The 18,814-nt window shown below is 34.8% G+C and overlaps 2 protein-coding genes across 2 annotated transcripts in view; one reads left to right on the top strand and one right to left on the bottom strand.

The window, feature by feature from the left end:
* Positions 1-4,097, top strand: part of LOC124423427 (dipeptidase 1) — a 53,389-nt gene extending 49,292 nt beyond the window's left edge. The window contains exon 11 of the mRNA XM_046961123.1: positions 1,431-4,097. Coding sequence (XP_046817079.1) covers positions 1,431-1,547 — 117 coding nt within the window. The 3' untranslated portion in view covers positions 1,548-4,097. The remainder of the gene's footprint in view (positions 1-1,430) is intronic.
* A 5,255-nt stretch (positions 4,098-9,352) lies between these two features.
* Positions 9,353-18,814, bottom strand: part of LOC124423341 (REPTOR-binding partner) — an 18,927-nt gene continuing 9,465 nt past the window's right edge. Inside the window, exons 2-4 of the mRNA XM_046960949.1 lie at positions 15,600-15,693; positions 12,556-12,677; positions 9,353-10,884 (exon numbers count right to left, since the gene is read on the bottom strand). Coding sequence (XP_046816905.1) covers positions 10,783-10,884; positions 12,556-12,677; positions 15,600-15,693 — 318 coding nt within the window. The 3' untranslated portion in view covers positions 9,353-10,782. The remainder of the gene's footprint in view (positions 10,885-12,555; positions 12,678-15,599; positions 15,694-18,814) is intronic.

The following is an 18,814-nucleotide window of genomic DNA, read 5'->3' as shown; positions in this document are numbered from 1 at the left end:
GAAGTTTTAATTTCCAAACCAATGAAAAAATGGAGAGGGTAAGGGAAGGAAAGAGAAAGAGAGAGAGAGAGAGAGAGCATTCACGAGATGAAAAAAAGAAAAAAGGAAGAAAGTGTGTCTACCGTATAGAACTATACATGCAAAACCGACCGAGGGATCTTTTATACGAAAAACGAACAGAAGAGAGCGACAATAAAAGCAGATTTGATTAGGATGTGCCTGTACGAAAAACAACTCGCTCTCGTACTATTCTCGTCCTATCGCACCTATCGCAGAACTATGAAGAAAAATAGGAAAATCGAGGGAACACATCCTGCAGTTTATTCTATATCTCTTTGCAAACGAGAAACAATAATAAAAATATACATGCAGGTACTATATCTGAAAACTTTGATGCGAATCGAACTACGAGAAAAAAAAAAAAAAAAAGAAGAACTATTGAAATGGAATGAAATAAAACAAAAAAAAAAAGAAAATTTCGAATAAGGAAAAAGAATAAAAGTAAACGGGGAAAGAGAATTTCGATATGAGAATATCGGTTATTATTCGCCCATGGATGAAAGTCTACGGCAGACGGTAATGCCTGTAGAAAGTTAATGGACTTAGAGAAAATTGATGGGTTCTGTGCAGTCTCCTATGAAATACGCGAAGTACCAACCAACCTTTTTCTGTCTCTCTCTCTCTCTCTCTCTCTCTCTCCCTCTTTTTCTCTTTCATACATCTATATACACGTACATACGCATTATACATAGATATATATGTAACTTTTATGTTTTGTGTCCTTCGACATCCCGTTTTCTCTCTCTCTCTCGCGCCCGCGCGCTCTTTCCCTATTTTTTGCTCCACTTCTATTCATCCCTTTACTCTTCGCTAAAACCGTGCAATCGTCGGGCGCGATTTTTCTCGTTAGTATTCGCGACTATGAAACTCGCAGCACACTGTGTTAGGTAATATACATATGTATAGATATGTAAACGAGTTCTACGTCCATAAGTGCCAAATTGAGGCTGTTACAAGAACGATGATCGAGTTCTCCATTGCCAGAATGACACCTCTACATGTATTATTATTACAAGTACATATGTATATTATGATATATTTAAAAAAGAAATATACGAATGTATTTTTAAGTTTTCTTTCAAAGAAAGTCCAACGCGTAATTTATCGAAGCACGTACGACGTCATGGCTCAACTGAATTTTCGTACACGACAGATCCAAAACCGAGTTAAAACTTATTATTCGAGAGAGAGAAAGAGAGAGAGAGAGAGAGAGAGAGAGAGATGTCCTTTGAAAAAACGGACTATGAAAAGAGAGCTTCTCTCTTCCTAACTTTTTCCCTAATTATTACTTTATGAAACTAAAATCGACTATGTATTCATCCAAACACGTCCAAGCAAACCAAACAAGTTTCATGGCTGTTTGTTCTCAGGTGCGTGACAGGATGGCTGCAGCTGGAATGGAGCCTCTCGAGGAGGAAATTCCTTCTGAAGACGTTCTTGGCCGTAATCATTGCCGTTACAACGTCAGAAGACTGGCGGTACCATAAGCCATAAGCGGAACATTATCCACGGACTATTACTTCATCCTTTTTTTTTTTTTTTTTTTCAAGAATGATGAGAAAGAAGAGGAAGGATGATTAAAACAGGAAAATGATAAAATACGAGCGGGACTCTTTTTCATTTTTTAAATTTGAAATTCGTACCAAAATTGCGTCTTTCTCAAATCTTTGTAAGACGATAAGTAGATAGAGAAGAAAAATATTAATGAAAATAAAACGTGAAAAAGAGAGAAAAAAAAGCACATGAAAAAAAAAAAAAGAAAAAGAAAAAAAATGAAACGGATAAACACGCGAAAAATATGTAGAAGAAAAAAAAAAAATAGAAAACGAAAAAAAAGTTCAATTCTGCCGATGACTTTCGCGCAAAGTTGTACTATAACTTGTATTTATGTACAAGTTGGCTGCGCGAGAGTAAAGCCGATTATTAAAAAAAGAAAGAATACACTAGGAATGTTCCGACGAGAAAGAGGAAAAAAAAAAAAGAAAAGAAGAAATAAAAAGGGAGTACGATCGAGTACTCGTTTCTTTTCTTTTCTTTTTTTTTCTTTTTTCTTTTTTTTAACGAAGAAGGACGAACGATTCAATGCGGCGCGCGTGCTAACGTTACTTCTAACACCGTGATACGAAGACCAAAACGCGTTTGTATAAATGTTAAACGATCTAGTCGTCGAATATACACGAAGACACACACATCGATGTTTCATTTGTACTCAGCGATTTTTTCCTTGTCGAAGCTGGAACCAAAAGAAATATTCTAGTCAATAATCATGCATACATATACATATATAAATATATACATATATACACATAAATTATGAGTCGATGATGATGATGATGATGATGATGATGAATAAAAAACAGAGCGAGTGGGTGACTGTTTAGACGTATCATTGTTCCATTACATAAACTGGAGCTAACAAGATTACGCGTAATGCAGAAAAGATTCCACACACGAATACACTTGTACATATGCGGTACCTGAAAATTGATTAAAAAAAAAAAAAAAAAAAAAAATAAAAAAAAAACTGGCCGAGGATATGATGGGGGAGAGGGGGTTGGGTACAAAATGAAAATCGAAATCATTGTTGCGTCAAATTGGCCAAGTTGATTCGAAGCGCGAACAAGTATGATGATTACTTGCCTTGGAACTTTATGAGAAGGTATATACAAAAAAATAAATAAATAAATAAATAAAGACAAAAGAAAAAAAGGAAAAAAAAACGGAAAAAAAAGGAAAGTAAAAGATATAACTACAGATAAGATAAGAACAAGAAAAATGACAAAAAAGAAGGATGTCAGAATGCTATCGGCAAAATAATTAACACGGGCGAGAGTGATGCCGTTAGGTTTATAGGGATCCGCACATCTTTTTTACTGCAAAACGATCACGCTGTTTTAATACCGTCTTTCTTCATGATTTATCTCGCTCAATCGTCGCAGATCAAGATGGCCAACTTGATAGCCTAAATTTGTAAACGGCCAAACACGCGTACGAGGCTAGACTCCGGTGATCCTGGGATCCTTGCCAAACGCATATCACACGAACGAACGCGCACGCGTGCTTTTCCAAATTTACGAGCGCTCGCTACTCACTCGTAAATGCGAGAGCGAAGGAAAGCGTTGTTACGTATATATCTATACGTATAATATACACACAGACCAACGTCATTTTCTGATATCTTGAAAATTAGCATTCGTTCGCGGATGAAAAATATCTATACACCTATACGTGTATATAAGTTGTACATATACTTATCTGCATAGGTATGTATATCTATAAAAATAGATTAAACGGTATAATTATTGATCAGATCGTTGCTATTAATTATAATTTTAATTGATCATTCAACAATACTTTGTACGCGATCAATCAGATTAAATTATTGGGAGATCGTAAAATTTTTATTAATTTTATACGTAACAAATTTTCAAAATAATATATGTATATATATATATATATATACTTCTTTTACTTTTAAAATAGTAATAAAATCATAATTATTATTATCCTTATATGATTAAATAAATTTTAAGGTTTGCAAGTATAAATAGTTCGAGTGTCATTGGTTTAGAGCATTTTCGAGCTTATATTTTAAGTATTTATTAAAAATGAACGTAAATTCATTTAATGCTATGACAAACAAATCTGCCATGCGTTAAAACTATAAAGAAAGAAAGAATGATGCTCGAATATATCGAATCTTTATCGAGTAAAATTTCAAAAGTGGACGTGACCAATGACTTCATAGTGAGCAATAATTGTACTGTTTATCGAGTCTTCTTCTTCGAGCATTTACTAACGTTACATTACGCGCTCGTTAATCCTAACCGTCTGCGAGTTCAAAGACGTTTTATTAAAGTCGAAAGAATTATGTTCGAAGACTGGCGAAGCTTAATGGCGATTTCCGCTGGTGGTGAACAAAAAGCAAAGGCGACCAACGGAGTCTGAGCCTCGTGTCTAATATCCTAAACTTTCAAAAGAGTTACTGGTACCGGAAATAAATCAACGGTGAGCAAAGCTATGCCGTTGCAATATTACACGATCATTACTTCATTCTTTTCCATTTTCAATTCCTTTTCCCTTTATATTATTAGTCGCATCATGGAAAAAGATCCACGGAAAAGGAGAAGTTCTTTATCGACGAACGAGCGAACGCACGGTAAGTTACAACGAATAATTTTTCACGAGAGAGAGAGAGAGAGAGAGAGAGACTAACTTGAAAAAACAAAACAAGAACGAAAAAAAGAAAAAAGGAAAGAAAGAAAGAAACAACCAAAAGGAAAATAAAAAAAAAAAAGAAAAGAAAGATAAGGAAAAACGCTTTTCGCCACAAACTTTTCGACAGAGCTTTAAGGAAAAATCAAAAGATTAAAGATGGAGGAAAGACGAATGGTCTAACGATCGCAAAAAGCTCTCTAAACAGTAGTTAGTAACTGCAAGCTAGTTTCTCTGTGGAAAACTTGTGTCAGGAAAATACGAGAAAACGAAACTGAGATCACAAAAGACTGAGGGTTGGAAAGAGAGAGAGAGAGAGAGAGAGACAAAGAGAAAGAGAGAGGTAGAGAGAAATAGATATCGTCGGTATTCGCATTGTAGCATGGTAGTACATACTTTCGATGAGAATTAATTTTTCCCCGTTCCCCTTTTGGTCCCTAACGAGCTCGTTAAAAAGTTTCGGCACGTTTAAAGAGAACCAGATTCGCGAGAAACGACGTAGAAAAAGCATTTAAGCTTCTTGCCTCGACTACTACGAAGACGGGAGGGCACAAGTGAATGGACGGCTTAGTTTCTTCCTTGGCCACAAATGGCTAAGAAGATTTCTTTCTTCTCTTTTAGAAGGTACTCCCTTACGCTCGGGATCTGCAAGAGAAATATAAAGAGAGAGAGAGAGAGAGAGAGAGAGAGAGAGAGAGAGAGAGAGAGAGAGAGAATAAGACAGAGATCTACCCTTCGTTCCAGGGCTTTTAGATTCTTCCCTTTTCTTCTACTTTCCTTTTTCTTTTCCTATTTTCTTTTTTTTTCTTTCTTTTCCTTTTTTTTTTTTTTTTTTCTTTCAATTTTCTATCGGACCGACCTGACACTTCGAATATGCAGCCACGGAGACAAAAGAGAGCGACTGCTAGGAATCATGGAAAAGACGGGTCGGAATAAGAATAAGAGAAAAGAAAGAAAGAAAAGAGAAAGAGATAGAGAAAGGGTAGAGGATAAATTGAAAAGGAAAATATTCCATAGAAGAATCGAAACGACCAAGAGCTCCTCGAAGAAGAATAAGCCGACGAGAGTAAACTGTGTAGCTCTAAATGTAGCTTTCCTCTCTCTCTCTCTCTCTCTCTCTCTCTCTCTCTCTCTCTCTCTCTCTCTCTCTATCTATCTATCTATCTCTATCTATCTCTCTCTCTCTCTCTATCTCTTTGTTTCGCTTCCGGCGAAGATATCGTCTAAGTTTATGGTGGAAACTCAACCTATAAATTTCTACCCTTAATACGAACCGCAACACATAATGTGAAACTCCACGAATTATATCCCGTTAAGCGTTCTAAAGAACGCTAGCGAAGGAGAACGTTACTACTTTGTGACTTGGGTGAAATTTCTTCTATAGATTTCGAAAAGTCTTAGAGACTATGTCGTTTTGTTTCGGAACTTCGTTGAAATTTATTAAAATCGTCGATGTTTTGTCTTTTACGTTCTCGTTATATTTACGACGATCTTTTGTGATAAACTCTTATATATATATAGTAATTATTCATCTACAAAAAGTATATATATATATATATATATATATATATACACCTAATAAGACGAAAATTTTGTTGTATATTCTGTATAAATAAAAAAAAAAAAAAAAAGAAAAAAGAAAAAAGAAAAAGAAAGAAACGTATTTAATCATACATGAGATTTAATGACACGTTTGATCGAGAGCATCATCGATCCTAGATTTGTCATTATACGCATAATTATGAATCTCAAATCCGACAAGCGGCAAAGGCATCGATGCGTGCTACGAAGCTTAGGATCTCAAAATGTACGATGTACATGTATGTATTACATGGACAGCTAAAGAGACAGAGATAGATAGAGAGGGAGGTAGGAAGAGAGGGAGGAAGAGGCTTTAGAAGTGACGAACGCTCTGGTGATACTGGCTAATTAACGGTGGTGCATTTGTGCGAAATTTGCTGCAGAGCGTAAGCGTGAACGAGAGAGAGAGAGAGAGAGAGAGAAAGAGAGAGAGGGGAGGGGGATAGTATGTGACTGACGCACGCCTTCCTAGGATCAACGATCCGATGTCAATGTCTCTGGAGCTATCATACTCTGGTATGGGTTGAAGGGTGTAGAGGGATAAGGCTTTACGGTTCGGTCAATCGTAAACCCTGATTACTCGAGCTACCAGCATTTCCAGGACCGTGCGAAGGCCGAGGATGAACCATATCCTTCTACCCCATAAACATGCTGGTACTAACACACATACAAAAAGCAGCGCATTCTCGATTCTGAACTGACTCGCAAGAAAGCTACCGAGCATTTAGCTGAAATCGTCCAAGTGAATATTACAACATCCACCCGTCGCACCATTGGAATCTCAGAGCGAACGTATAAATCACTTTGGGATCTTGCTAACTCATCCGTGTTCCTATCAGAAATTTTCCATCCTTTTTTTTTCTTTTACGCTTTAAGCCTATCGAAAAGTTATTAAAAATTTAAGATAATCCATACGTCGTTTTCGCTTTCGCTTGGTAATCCATACATGAATATATATATATATATACATATATATATATATATATATACTCATACATAGGACATTCAAACATCCCTTAAATTATTTAAACTTAACGGATAGCCGTGGAGGAACAAGGTGGATGTTGTTGTCGCGATGGTAATATACACCCAAGCTTAAATAAAAGATTAATGAACTTCTAAAAAACCTTTTGCGAACGTGGCATGTACGCGATGTATAACACCAGGAAAAAGTATGCGCCAACCTTATATCGATGCTCGCTTGGTTCACTTACATTTTTCATGATTTCTCAGGATTCTCAGTGAAAACTTCTCTTCTCCTTGATGTTCCAACCGTGAAATCTTTTTTTCTGCTTTCCCGATATGTTTCGATCAAAAAATATAGAAAAAAAAAAAAAGAAAAGAAAAAACAAAAAAAAAGAAAGAAAGAAAAAGAAAAATAAAAAGAAAAAAAAGAACGAACTTTTTTACGCTCCGTAAACGACTATTTGTTTATTTCTCAGTAGGTACAAACATCCTTGTAAATGTATTCTCTACTTCTCTCCCTACAAGAATGTATATAACTATTTATATATATATATATATATATATATATATATATATATATATATATATATATATACATATATACACATACACACATATATATGAATAAAGAAAATATACAATGAAAAGGGTCAACGTAAAAAAAAAAAAAAAAGCCGTAAGTTATTGTGGCTTCGACTCACGTTCGCCTTCACGGCTATTCTTACCCTTTCTTTCCTCCTCGTTTGTAAAATCAACTTCCTCTTTTCATTCTTACTCGGTTTCCATTCTCCACTTTCTTTATTTCTTCTTTTATCTTTTCCTTTTTCTTCTTCTATTCCTTTTTCTTTTTCTTTCTATCAACTTAAAACAATTTTACAAGCTTCGAAAGGTAAATAACGCTGAAAAGATGCTCTTAAAAATAATATAAAAAGAAAAAAAAAAAAAAAAGAAAAGAAAAGAAGAAGAAAGAAGAAAGAAAGAAAAAAAGAAAAAAAAAGGACAAAGACAAATAAAACAAAATTAAATAGCAAACTATAACAGTAGAGAAATGAAATGATATCTCGAAATTATCCACGCCGATATTTCATTGGGGAAAAAAGTTTTACCTCGCCAGTACGGGAAAAATTTTAATCTCTCGCGATAATTTGACTGGAGTTTTCGTTAACAAAAAAAAAAAAAAAAAAAAAAAAAAAAAAAAAAAAAAAAAAAAAAAAAAAAGAAAAAAAAAAGAAAATGTTGGCGGGCAGGAGCGGTGGGGGAAGAAGCAAATTGAATTGCTTCTGACGAACAAACACGGTTTTAAATATTTGAAAAGAGGCGTAACAAGATCCCTTATTTTCTCCTCCATCTTTGCGAATTAACTCGTTCCGTTTGGCCGGGTATAAAATTCGTCTTTCTCGCTTGGTTCTCTGCTCTGCCACCACCAGCCCGATTCTCCCGCCCCGTTCAGCCCCTCTCAACCTCGTGCTTTTTTTTCTTCTTTTTCCTTTCTTTCTTTTTTTTTTTTTTTTTTTTTTTTTTTTTTAAATGGACTTTCGCACAGCGCTTTATGAACTCTGGCCGCAACGCGTCTGGCGGGAATGCACTTTTCCGCAGGAACGAAATTGAATGCTCGCGGTTTATGGTGCGCAGAATTGCGAATCGTTATCTCGTAGGGGATGCGTGCATATATATATATATATATATATATATAGACACGTATACATATAGAAATAGATAAAACGTTGAGAGAATGGCGTACAAAAGGCCATCTTTTACGATTCTCAGCAAGTGTTACCAATGCTTTTTGCACAGGGTGTAACGTCTCTTACAAGCTGTCCAAGTGAGATACCCTTCGCTCCTTCCCTCTTCCTCCGTAACTCCAACCCCCTCCCCAGACCCTCATAGACTAGAAGCAGTAGCTATTCCTCTCCCGGACTTATGAGACAGAACTAAAGTTCGTAATATTTATTCGCGATAAGTCTGCAAATAAATTCTAAATGAATTTCTTTTATATACTGACATATCTCATTTATATATCTCATTATCATCGTCGTCCTATAGAAAAATTTTATAAGCCTTGACAAACGTGAATCGTTTAATCGTTATAACAATTTTTTTTTGGTATAAAAAAAAAAAAAAAAAAAGAAAAAGAAAGTCATATTGAATTCATCGATATTTAAGAACTAAATGATTTACTTCGTTCATTGACTTTATTCTAGTTTTCGTTAAAAGAAATAAAAAATAAACGCGAAATAAATATATTCTGTCTCTATACTAAAAGGAAATGCATTTGAAATCGTGTAAAATGCGAGCAATCTACAATTTGCCATACAAAACGTGACAATATGCAAATCCACGTTTAAAGTGGATATATATATGTGACATAATACGTTTTTCTCTCAACGAAAATTAGCATTTTCACGAGAGATATGATATTTTTCATTTGTTTTAAGCCTGAAAATTAAAAAAAAAAAAAAAGAAATAAAAAATAAAATAAAATAAAATAAAAATAAAAATACAAAAAGAATTGGGTTCAGAAAAATGTAACTTCTTGAAAAATATCCACTTTATTTATATTTTAAATCTCTTCCGAATATACGAACGATCCTCTCTGTCAATAATATTTATTTTGTACAAAATAATATGTGTTCACTTTATAAAAATACCGTTTTACACAGATTGTGACAGGTACTTTGTATGCATGTACAAAGGCGCGGCCTAATCTTTTCTCATAAACAAACTAGATATATCCAATATCTATAATAAGATATTTGTAAATAATTAAAAAGTAGAAAAAAAGAAGGAGAGTGAGAGAGAGAAAGAGAGAAAAAGAGAGAAAAAAAGAAATAAGGAAGAAAATAATTTTCAACACGATTCAACGAGTTTAGTCTATCCATAACGCGTCGTATCTTTTTCCCGAAAAGACGAAAATACAAAATTAAAATTTCAATAGATAGAATTTCTATGTTACACAACGACAACGTCCTTTCTCCTTTTACTACGACGTTCAACAAACTACATACATATACATAAAAGAGAACGATTTAATAATTTACGATCTAACGATCATCAAAGAGACACTTTATCTCTTTTTATACTATCCTTATCTTTTCGTCAGACCATCGACGACGACGACGACGACGACGACGACGACGAACGAGACCGACCGTACAACGTTGTATCTTGGTCGTTGTCGTCGTTACGCTTCAACAATGATTTATAAAGAATTTCAAAAGATCAAAAGAGAAAAGAAAACGATAGAAAACTTTAACGAATGAGAAACAACGCAACAAATATCAAGTGCACTACGGCACGAGAACACGAGCGACGAAACAACGACGAGGGCTGTTAGTATTGTAACTAACATGATGACGTCTCTTTCTTCATACGACGAAACGAGAGAAAAAAGAAACGATTAGGAGGGGGGCGGGGACAGAAAAGAACAAGCTTTTTTTCTCGCGGGATTACGAACGGAGTAACCGAGCAAAAGGAAGAAATAAAATAGAAGAAGATAGAAAAAGAATTGGAGTCGTACGATTTTCGAACGATTCCGAAGGAAAAGGGGGGGGGAGGAGAGAAGCGGGTGGGCGGGCGGTCGGGCGAAGTTGAGGTAGAAAGAGGAAAAAGTAGAAAAAAAAGAAAAAGTAAAAGAAGAATTGTTCGTGTCAAAAACGAAGAAGAAAAATAGAAAAAAAAAAAAAAAAAAAGATCGTGCGAATAAAACATGTAAAAGAGGGCGCGAAATGTCAAATAATCGAATTTAAAATCCGATGATAGACGCGCACAGAGACTATTTTTTTTTTTAGATGCAAGTCCATAGTTAAAAATCACGCTGCATCCATCGACTCGAAGATCTGTCGAATGAAAAATAATAGGTATAAAAAAAGAAACTCGGTTGCTACAATCGGTGATGCGAAAAAAGTGGATGGAACGTGACACGTTCGCTGAACATTCCTTCCAAACTTCTTATTTCCTGCTTTAGCTGTTCTTCTCCCGTTTCAGGCTTCCCAATTCCTCCAATACCGTATGTAGCCCTTCGGGAATACGTCCGCGATCCAATTCGTGTCCCCATTGACGATACTGAAAGGTAAACAACGGCAAAATGATTAGAAGGTTTGCTTCGTTAAATGCATCACTGGCTCTTTGTGTCTATTTTACCTAAAGGATCTTCATCGGGATTGGATTGGACTTCGAAATGGAAGATCATTGGACTTGGGTCTTTCCTCGAGCTTCATAGTAGTTCTCTATCTACTTCTATTTCTCTTTCTATTTGTTTTCCTTGTCTCACTGTCTCTGTTCGTTTGTCTGTCTGTGTCTCTCTCTCTCTTTCTCTCCTTTTCTCTCTCTCTCTATATATATATATTTCATTTGCAGCACAAATTTCTAACATCAACCTTACTTACATTAAAACAAATATAATATAACCGGTGGTCAAAATTAAACAGGCAGACAAGAAAGTGAAAAGCGATTCGCAGTTACACGGCTCGTTCTAGACGTATTTCGGTCCAATTCCAAAGGGATCCTAAGTTGGTTGGGTCTGGGCGTAAAATGAAATACCGTTATCTTGTTAAAACATATCGAATTAACGTTGACGTTATTTCACCAGGGAAAGAGGGAGAACAGGAAAGTGGAAGGGAAAGGGATAAGGAGGATAGAGAGAGATAGAGAGAAAGAAAGAGAGAAAATCATATTTATGATATTCCAAACGAAACCATTTCAAGTATGTACACATTTATATGTACATTTTATACGTATGCATATATTTATATAGAAATACTTATGTACGGGGAATTGGAATGTATCGTCAAAGCATCGAAAACGTTTATGATCTCCGGCATCACATCGCGAACAGGAGCAATATTTTGCAGCGATAACTTCCTTGCAGTATAACGGGGTCTGGTATTGTATAAAAAGTTTGCACTTCTCTTGCACGACTTACTTTCTTACTCGAAAAAGATGGACGAAGTGATGGTGGCGATGGTGGTAAGGGGAAGATGATAGGGAAAGAAAGTTATGAGGTTATGGCATTTCCGTGGAGAATTCGCCTTCCTCTCTAACGTATTCTATAAACGAAAACTAATCTCGGAGAAAGTTTCGGGTGTAACTTCTTTTTTTTTTTTTTCTTCCTTTTCTCTTCCTTCCTCATCTCTTTTTTTCTGTTCTTTTTCCTTCCCTTCTTTCTTTCTTTTTTTGTTTTGTTTTGTTTTCGTTTTCTTTCTTTTCTTTTTTTTTTTCTTTTTTTTTTTTTTTTCTTTTTGCAAAAAATCTCACCAAGAAAGGACAAGATTTATGACGCGATACAAAGACTTTATGCTCGACTTTTACTTCATCTCGCGGCTCCTTTTGACAAAAGAAAATAAGAGAAATATGATCAAAAGATAGATCGAATTTCCGCGTAATTAAAAAGCATCCTTCTCTCGGGAAATCTAATAAATTTTAAACTATCTACCAACCAAGTTGAACGATAATGAATATAAATTAACATGTTTTTTCTCTTTTTCTGTTTCTTTTTTGTTGTGTTTTGTTTTGTTTTTTTTTTCTCTTTTTTTTTCTTTAGAAGAAGAACAAGAAGAGAGAGAGAGAGAGAGAGAGAGAGAGAGAGAGAGATGATTGCAACGACAAAGAATAATCTTAAGTATCATCCTGTGTGAGAAATAACATTAAGGATGAAAGGAAGGATTATAAAAAAAAAAAAAAAAAAAAAAAAGCAGGAGGAAAAGAACAAAAAAGAAAGAGAAAGAAAAAACGCACCATTTCTAGCTCCTTTCTTAGAGCTAACACAGCCTTTTCTCTGTCAGCCACAAGCTCTTCCAGGTACTGATATCTCAACTTTTTTCGAGCACGGCACTCCCTCGCACTCTGTCGACTTCGCTCTGAAAACAAACAAAGAAAAGTAAAAAACAAAAGATATAACAGGATAAGGAAGGATAATACATGACATCGTACGCGTATAAATTACAAGTAAATATTATTAGGAATTTTCTCATTGATCGAATACAAAAATTATATCTCTATCGTTAACGAACAAACGAAAGAATAAATGAAATAACAATTTAGAGAATGTCATTTACAATCAATTGGAAAAAATACACTGAATACAATTTTTTCTTCCCTTTTTTCTTTTTGCTTTTTTTTTTTTGTTTGTTTTTTTTTTCCTTTCTTTACGCGAGAACGCGAAACAATAACCGAGTAAAGTATAAATATATTGGAAAATATATTACTTTTGTGTCTCGGTCGTAACTAAAAAAGAAAGTAAAAGAAAATACAAATGGACGAAAGTACATTTGGAACCTTAAAACGGTAGAAAATATCGGATAGTTCACGAAGTTGCATAATCGTGCATTAAATACGATGTTTACTTGGCACTCGACCTAGCTACCCCTTTTTTTCTCTCCCGGTAACACACGATCTGTTAAAATTTTTTATCGAAAATGAAAGTACGATACCGTTTGAAATTATGCGATTCGCGTTATGTATCTTTAGAAAGAGAAATAATGAAAGAAGATAAGGAGAAAGAAAGAAACAAAAGGAAGATATATAAAAAGAGAAGGAAAGAAAGAAAAAATTTTGTAATTTTGTAAATCTTCTAAATAACGATATCGATGTAATTTGGCACAAGTCGAGAACTCATTCGCTCTCTTTCAAGATAATAAAGAGACTAAACGATACGAACTTATGGCTAAGGCCGTTCAGTAGAAATTGCAAATTCCTTTTTCACCTCGGTGCTATAGCAATAAAATTCTTTATGATCGAGAACGGACAGATATTAATGTCGCAGCCTAACTTTTTATAACACTGTAAACGTTTGATTCGTCGTATTACACTTTCTTTCTCTTTTACTTTCTGAAAACATTTATATACGAACGTATTTAAATTCGAATTAAAACAAAGAAAAAAAAAGAAAGAACATCTTTCAATTATATTCGAATTTTTCTTTTTTCTCCTACGCACGAAGCAGAACGCCAACGTTTTATCGTTACTATTAATCGTAATGAATGGAAAAAAAAATTGTACGCGTGTACGTAGTATAATCTTCAATCAATTTAATTACACTTACACATAATATAATAGAAAAACCTATACCTTACTTATTCATTACTTTTCGATTCTTTCTCACTTTTCAAGGTATACTTAATACTTTTCTACTTATCGGAAAACACGACACAAAAATATTATAGTTTCACCAGCTTATAAGAAAATATCGAAATCTTACGAATGCCTTTCGTAAAGTCCTATAAAAAGGGGCAAAAAAAAAAAGCCTTTCGAATACGTATTCAAATACTTTTTATACATTTTCTAAAAGAAGACAACGAACCAAACGATTACGTGCCACGAATACAGAAGTCGTAAACCGAGCTTAAAGTTCGCAACCAATTCTAGCGTCCTTTTTCCGTTCAACTTCATGAGGAAACTTAAAGAGGAAGATGGAACGAGAGAGGGAGAGAGAAAGAGAGAGACAGAAATAAAGAGAAAGAAAAGAACAACGAATAAGAATAGACTAACGTAAGAAATATAATAAAAAAGCGAAGAAAACGAATACGAGCCCTATAAAAGTGACGGAAACATGAAATCTACGATAAGAAAAACATTAAAAGCACGCAATTTCTTTTACTATACGTGGACGTTCGTTGTCGAGAGATCAACCACCAAGAAGGCTATAATAGGAAAAGCGAGAGAGAGAGAGAGAGAGAGAGAGAGAGAGAGAGAGAGAGAGAGAGAGAGAGAGAGAGAGAGAGAGAGAGACAGAGAGAGAGAGAAGGAAGCCGCAAAAAGTGAGTGCGATAACGTGGAAAAAAGGAGCAATGCTAATAGAGGAGAGGAAAACGAGGACGAAGAGAGAACGAAAGAAGAGAGTGGAGCGTGATTATAAAGTTTCCTCCGGAAATAAGAGAAGCACGCGTAGCAGAAATAATCTTGGGAAATTACTCGGTGCCACGGTCCACAGGATACTCCTCTCTCTCTCTCTCTTTCTCTCTCTCTCTCTCTCACTCTCCTTCCATCTCTCTTTCACTCTCTAGCTCTTTCTATCTCACACAAACACATACCAATACCAAAGTATCGAACGAACGACACACTACAGCGACGACGCTAATACCAGAACAACGTTGGTCTTTTCCTTCGTTCTACTTCTTCGTAGACGCCTTTATCCTGACCTAACCGTCCTGGCAAAATGTTGAAATTGCAAAATACATCCTTTTACTCAGAGACCAGCAACACCACCAGCAGCAGCAGCAGCAGCAGCAACTGCGGCATTCTTACCAATACCAACACCAATCTAAAGAGTATCCCACTCGGTGTTGCTGCCATCGAGGGATGACGACATTACTACTCCAACTCTGCCTGCTGCAACAATGGACCCTGATCCGATATAAATATTCATTATCAAACGAGATAAATATTCCTAGCTGTCTCCTGGCTATAGAACTATTCCTTCCTGTAGTAGCAATCAGTGTGTTCCCTTGAGCATCTTAAGAATCGCTGAAACTCTTAACTATGAACTACGACGATCTCAGCATTTTATTTTTTTTCTTTCTTTCTTTCTTTCTTTCTTTCTTTCTTTCTTTTTTTTTTTTCATTCACGATCCTAAGATTATTTTACATTAATCCTCGTTCAAAGTTATGACTCTTAACAAGCTAAAAGATCGCGAATAATGAATTCGGATTGTAAGTGAGAAATAAAAATATCTAAGACAACGTATCATCTGTTTACGTAGAAATGAAAATTTGTCTAAGAAAATATAACTTTAGTTATATGTAAATGTATCTACTATGAAAAGTATTAAAACTAATCTTACCGAGCTTGGCTTTCATGTCCACCTTGTCGGACGCCTTCCTTCCGGGCTTGCGTCCCCTCTTGCCCCCCTCTTTCCGATCACCGCGAGATCCCTCCTGTAAGGAAAGATAAGCGAAAAATAAATCCAAAAGATAAACTCTTCGCTTTCTACAACGTATAGATATTCTTTACTAGCCCTTCGATGATACATTCAGAGTTTACTTTCGATAAGACGAAATCTAACGTTGAGTTTAAGGCGCTTTTATGGTTATGAGAAGAAATTGAGAAAAATATGGGGAAAAAAGAAAAAAAAAAAAGAAGAAATAAAAGACGAAGAAGAAGAGAAAAGAAGATGGAAGAAGAAAAAATAGAAAATGTGTAAAGTTACGTAAGTTTAGACGTACGGAAGCGCGTATCTGCTTTTAGGAATCCCAAGAAGAACGCGACACCAACGAACTAAATAGAACGAACGCAACGACGCGGCCTGTTAAAATTTAGCCGTCCCTAAGGCATCGTCATCTTCGTCATCATCGTTGCGTTACTAGATATATACGTACCTACCATCATGGCGGCTTTAGCTATGCATACGTTCAGGGGTGACAAAATACAAATTCCTCTCTCTTTTAAACCCTCTGTTTACTTCCGACCTCCGACCTCTTCCTCTTCCTCCTCCTCCTCTCTCTCTCTCTCTCTCTCTCTCTCTCTCTCTCTCTCTCTCTCTCTCTCTCTCTCTCTCTCTCTCTCTCTCTCTCTTTCTCATTTCAATCTTATCTGATATTAAATCTCCTCGAAGCTTCCTTTCTTCCTCACTCTCGACCACTTCCGCCTTCTTTGCTGTTAAATCTCGCATACGAACAACCATCCCCGGACCCTTCCTACCTAATATACTCTCCCTTTTCTAACCAACAGGCTTATATCAATTTTTTTTTTATCTTTGTTCCTATATATTCGTCATCTTTACGAATATTCATACATTAATAATAATGGAATTTATATGATCACATTATATTTCATATATATATATATATATAATGTGATCACTCGTGTGAAAATTGAAAACAAACAAAAAGAAAAATAGAAGAAAAATAAACTGCATTGAATCTACACGACAAGAATCATTTCCGAATAATTTTCAATTGTTCAAGTTAAATGATTCATTACAAATGTATCCATGCAATACAAATATTATAAATGTTTATGTGCGTATATAATATACATATATATATATATATATCTACGTAACAATAAAGAGAATATGAAATTGATTTCTCTTGAGAAATAATACTGAAGGTTATGCAGCAATGCGAAAAAAAAAATCAATAAACAAGTACTTATCGCGGCAAAAAGAAGTAAAGATTCTTCTTTCAACACAGAAAGGAAGGAAGAAAGAAAACGAGAGAATTGCATCCATGTTTTTCACGAAGTCGCGGTGAACGATATTGCGACGTTACGATGATCGAGACAGTTCAGTCTACGGAATACGTAGATCTGTCAAACGATCGCTGGCATTGACGTTTTCGTCCCTGAGAGTCTGTCACGACACATGCTCTTCGACTTTTTCTTTCTCTCTCTCTCTCTCTCTCTCTCTCTCTCTCTCTCTCTCTCTCTCTCTCTCTCTCTCTCTTTCTTTCTCTCTCTACCTATCTATCTATCTATCTATCTATTTATCTATCTCTCTTTCTCTCTCTTATACACATAAATGCCTAAGATGAGTCTCTCTTACTCTGTTTCTGACAGTTTCGCAATCCTTCCTGTATTGGTTACAAATTCAAGGCAAAACGAAAAAGAAAAAAGAAATGAAAAGGAAAAAAAAGAAAAAGAATCAAATTTGTCTGACTTTTTCTTTATTTTTCTTTTGTTTTTATTATTTTTTTTTTTTTTATTTTTTTTTTATATTTTTTTTCAAGCGAACGAGTATCCCTCTCATTAACCATCCAATCGTGCAGATAACGAATACACAAGTAGATTAATAAACTTGCTCATTACGAGCCGATCGTTCCTGCGTGAACATTTTACATGCGAGTTATTCGATAAAAGCATTTAGAAGACTATCGAATTATTAAGCAGACAAATTATCATGCAATTGGTGTAGAACACTGAACATACGATTCGATCGATCGATTTAATATATATAATATAATATAATATATATGTTATTTATTTTATTTTTGTCATCTTTTTTTTTTTTTTTTTTTTTTTTTTTTTTATCGACGAATAATCAAATGCGTATCTTGTTTCATGTGAGATTTACTTCGAGTATAAAACGAACGACGATATTCCAACGGGACGAAGAAAAAAAAAGGAAAAAAAAAAGAAAATAAAAAAAAAAAGAACGAAAGAAAGAAAGAAAAAAAAAAGAAAAAAAGAACTTAACTGACGTTAACTGATCGTTCTTATCAACGTGTTTCGTAGAAATTGTAGCAACCAATGCCACGATGGGAAACTTGCTACGTAATTTCTCGAATAGCTTCGAACGATTTCGATCTTAAGGTTGCTTCTCACGTTCAAGAGAGTTCGTTTACGCGCATACGCGTACACCACCGTTCTCCTCTCTACGATGCGACGCTTAGGAAAGGGCCCTCGCGAAGCTCAATTTAATCTGCCGACATTAACTCGCATTTCCGCAAACGTGCATGCGTACGTGCAACACTTTATAAACAAATGTAACGTTGAACGCACATAAACCGGATATATAGTGCATCATAATGTCTATTATAGAACACTATATGCTACGACTATGTGCTACAACTATGCGACAAAATCTAAACACGGTATAACTGCATAGGTGTGTAATATTATATACAGAGTGTCCCATTCAACTTGACAACCTTGAATATCCTTTCCATGACGGAGAAAAATCTTTCGGAACGTAATAACAAGGATATTAAAAAAAAAAAAAAGGTGAATATGATGATGTCAGATAATCTTAGATATAGAAATATCGAGGTAATCGATCTATATTTATTTCTAAACTTCATTATATTCCTATTAATAGTATATCAAAATGACTTGAGCTAAAAATTACAACAACGTCATAGTCGAATGATTCTCCATTAAAAAAAAAAAAAGAAAAAAAAAGAAAAAAAAACCATTTAATTTGAATAAAAAAATATTTCATTTTATGAATAATTTTAAAAAGTAGTATCGCGTACTTGTTCGTTATCTTTTCTTTTTCTTTTTTTTTCTTTTTCTTTTTTCTTTTTTTTTTTTTTTTTACAATCGAATATCTTTTTCTTT

The sequence above is a fragment of the Vespa crabro genome, chromosome 4 (genome assembly GCF_910589235.1).
Source record: "Vespa crabro chromosome 4, iyVesCrab1.2, whole genome shotgun sequence".
NCBI lineage: Eukaryota > Metazoa > Arthropoda > Insecta > Hymenoptera > Vespidae > Vespa > Vespa crabro.
This window is presented reverse-complemented; position numbering and strand designations above follow the sequence as displayed.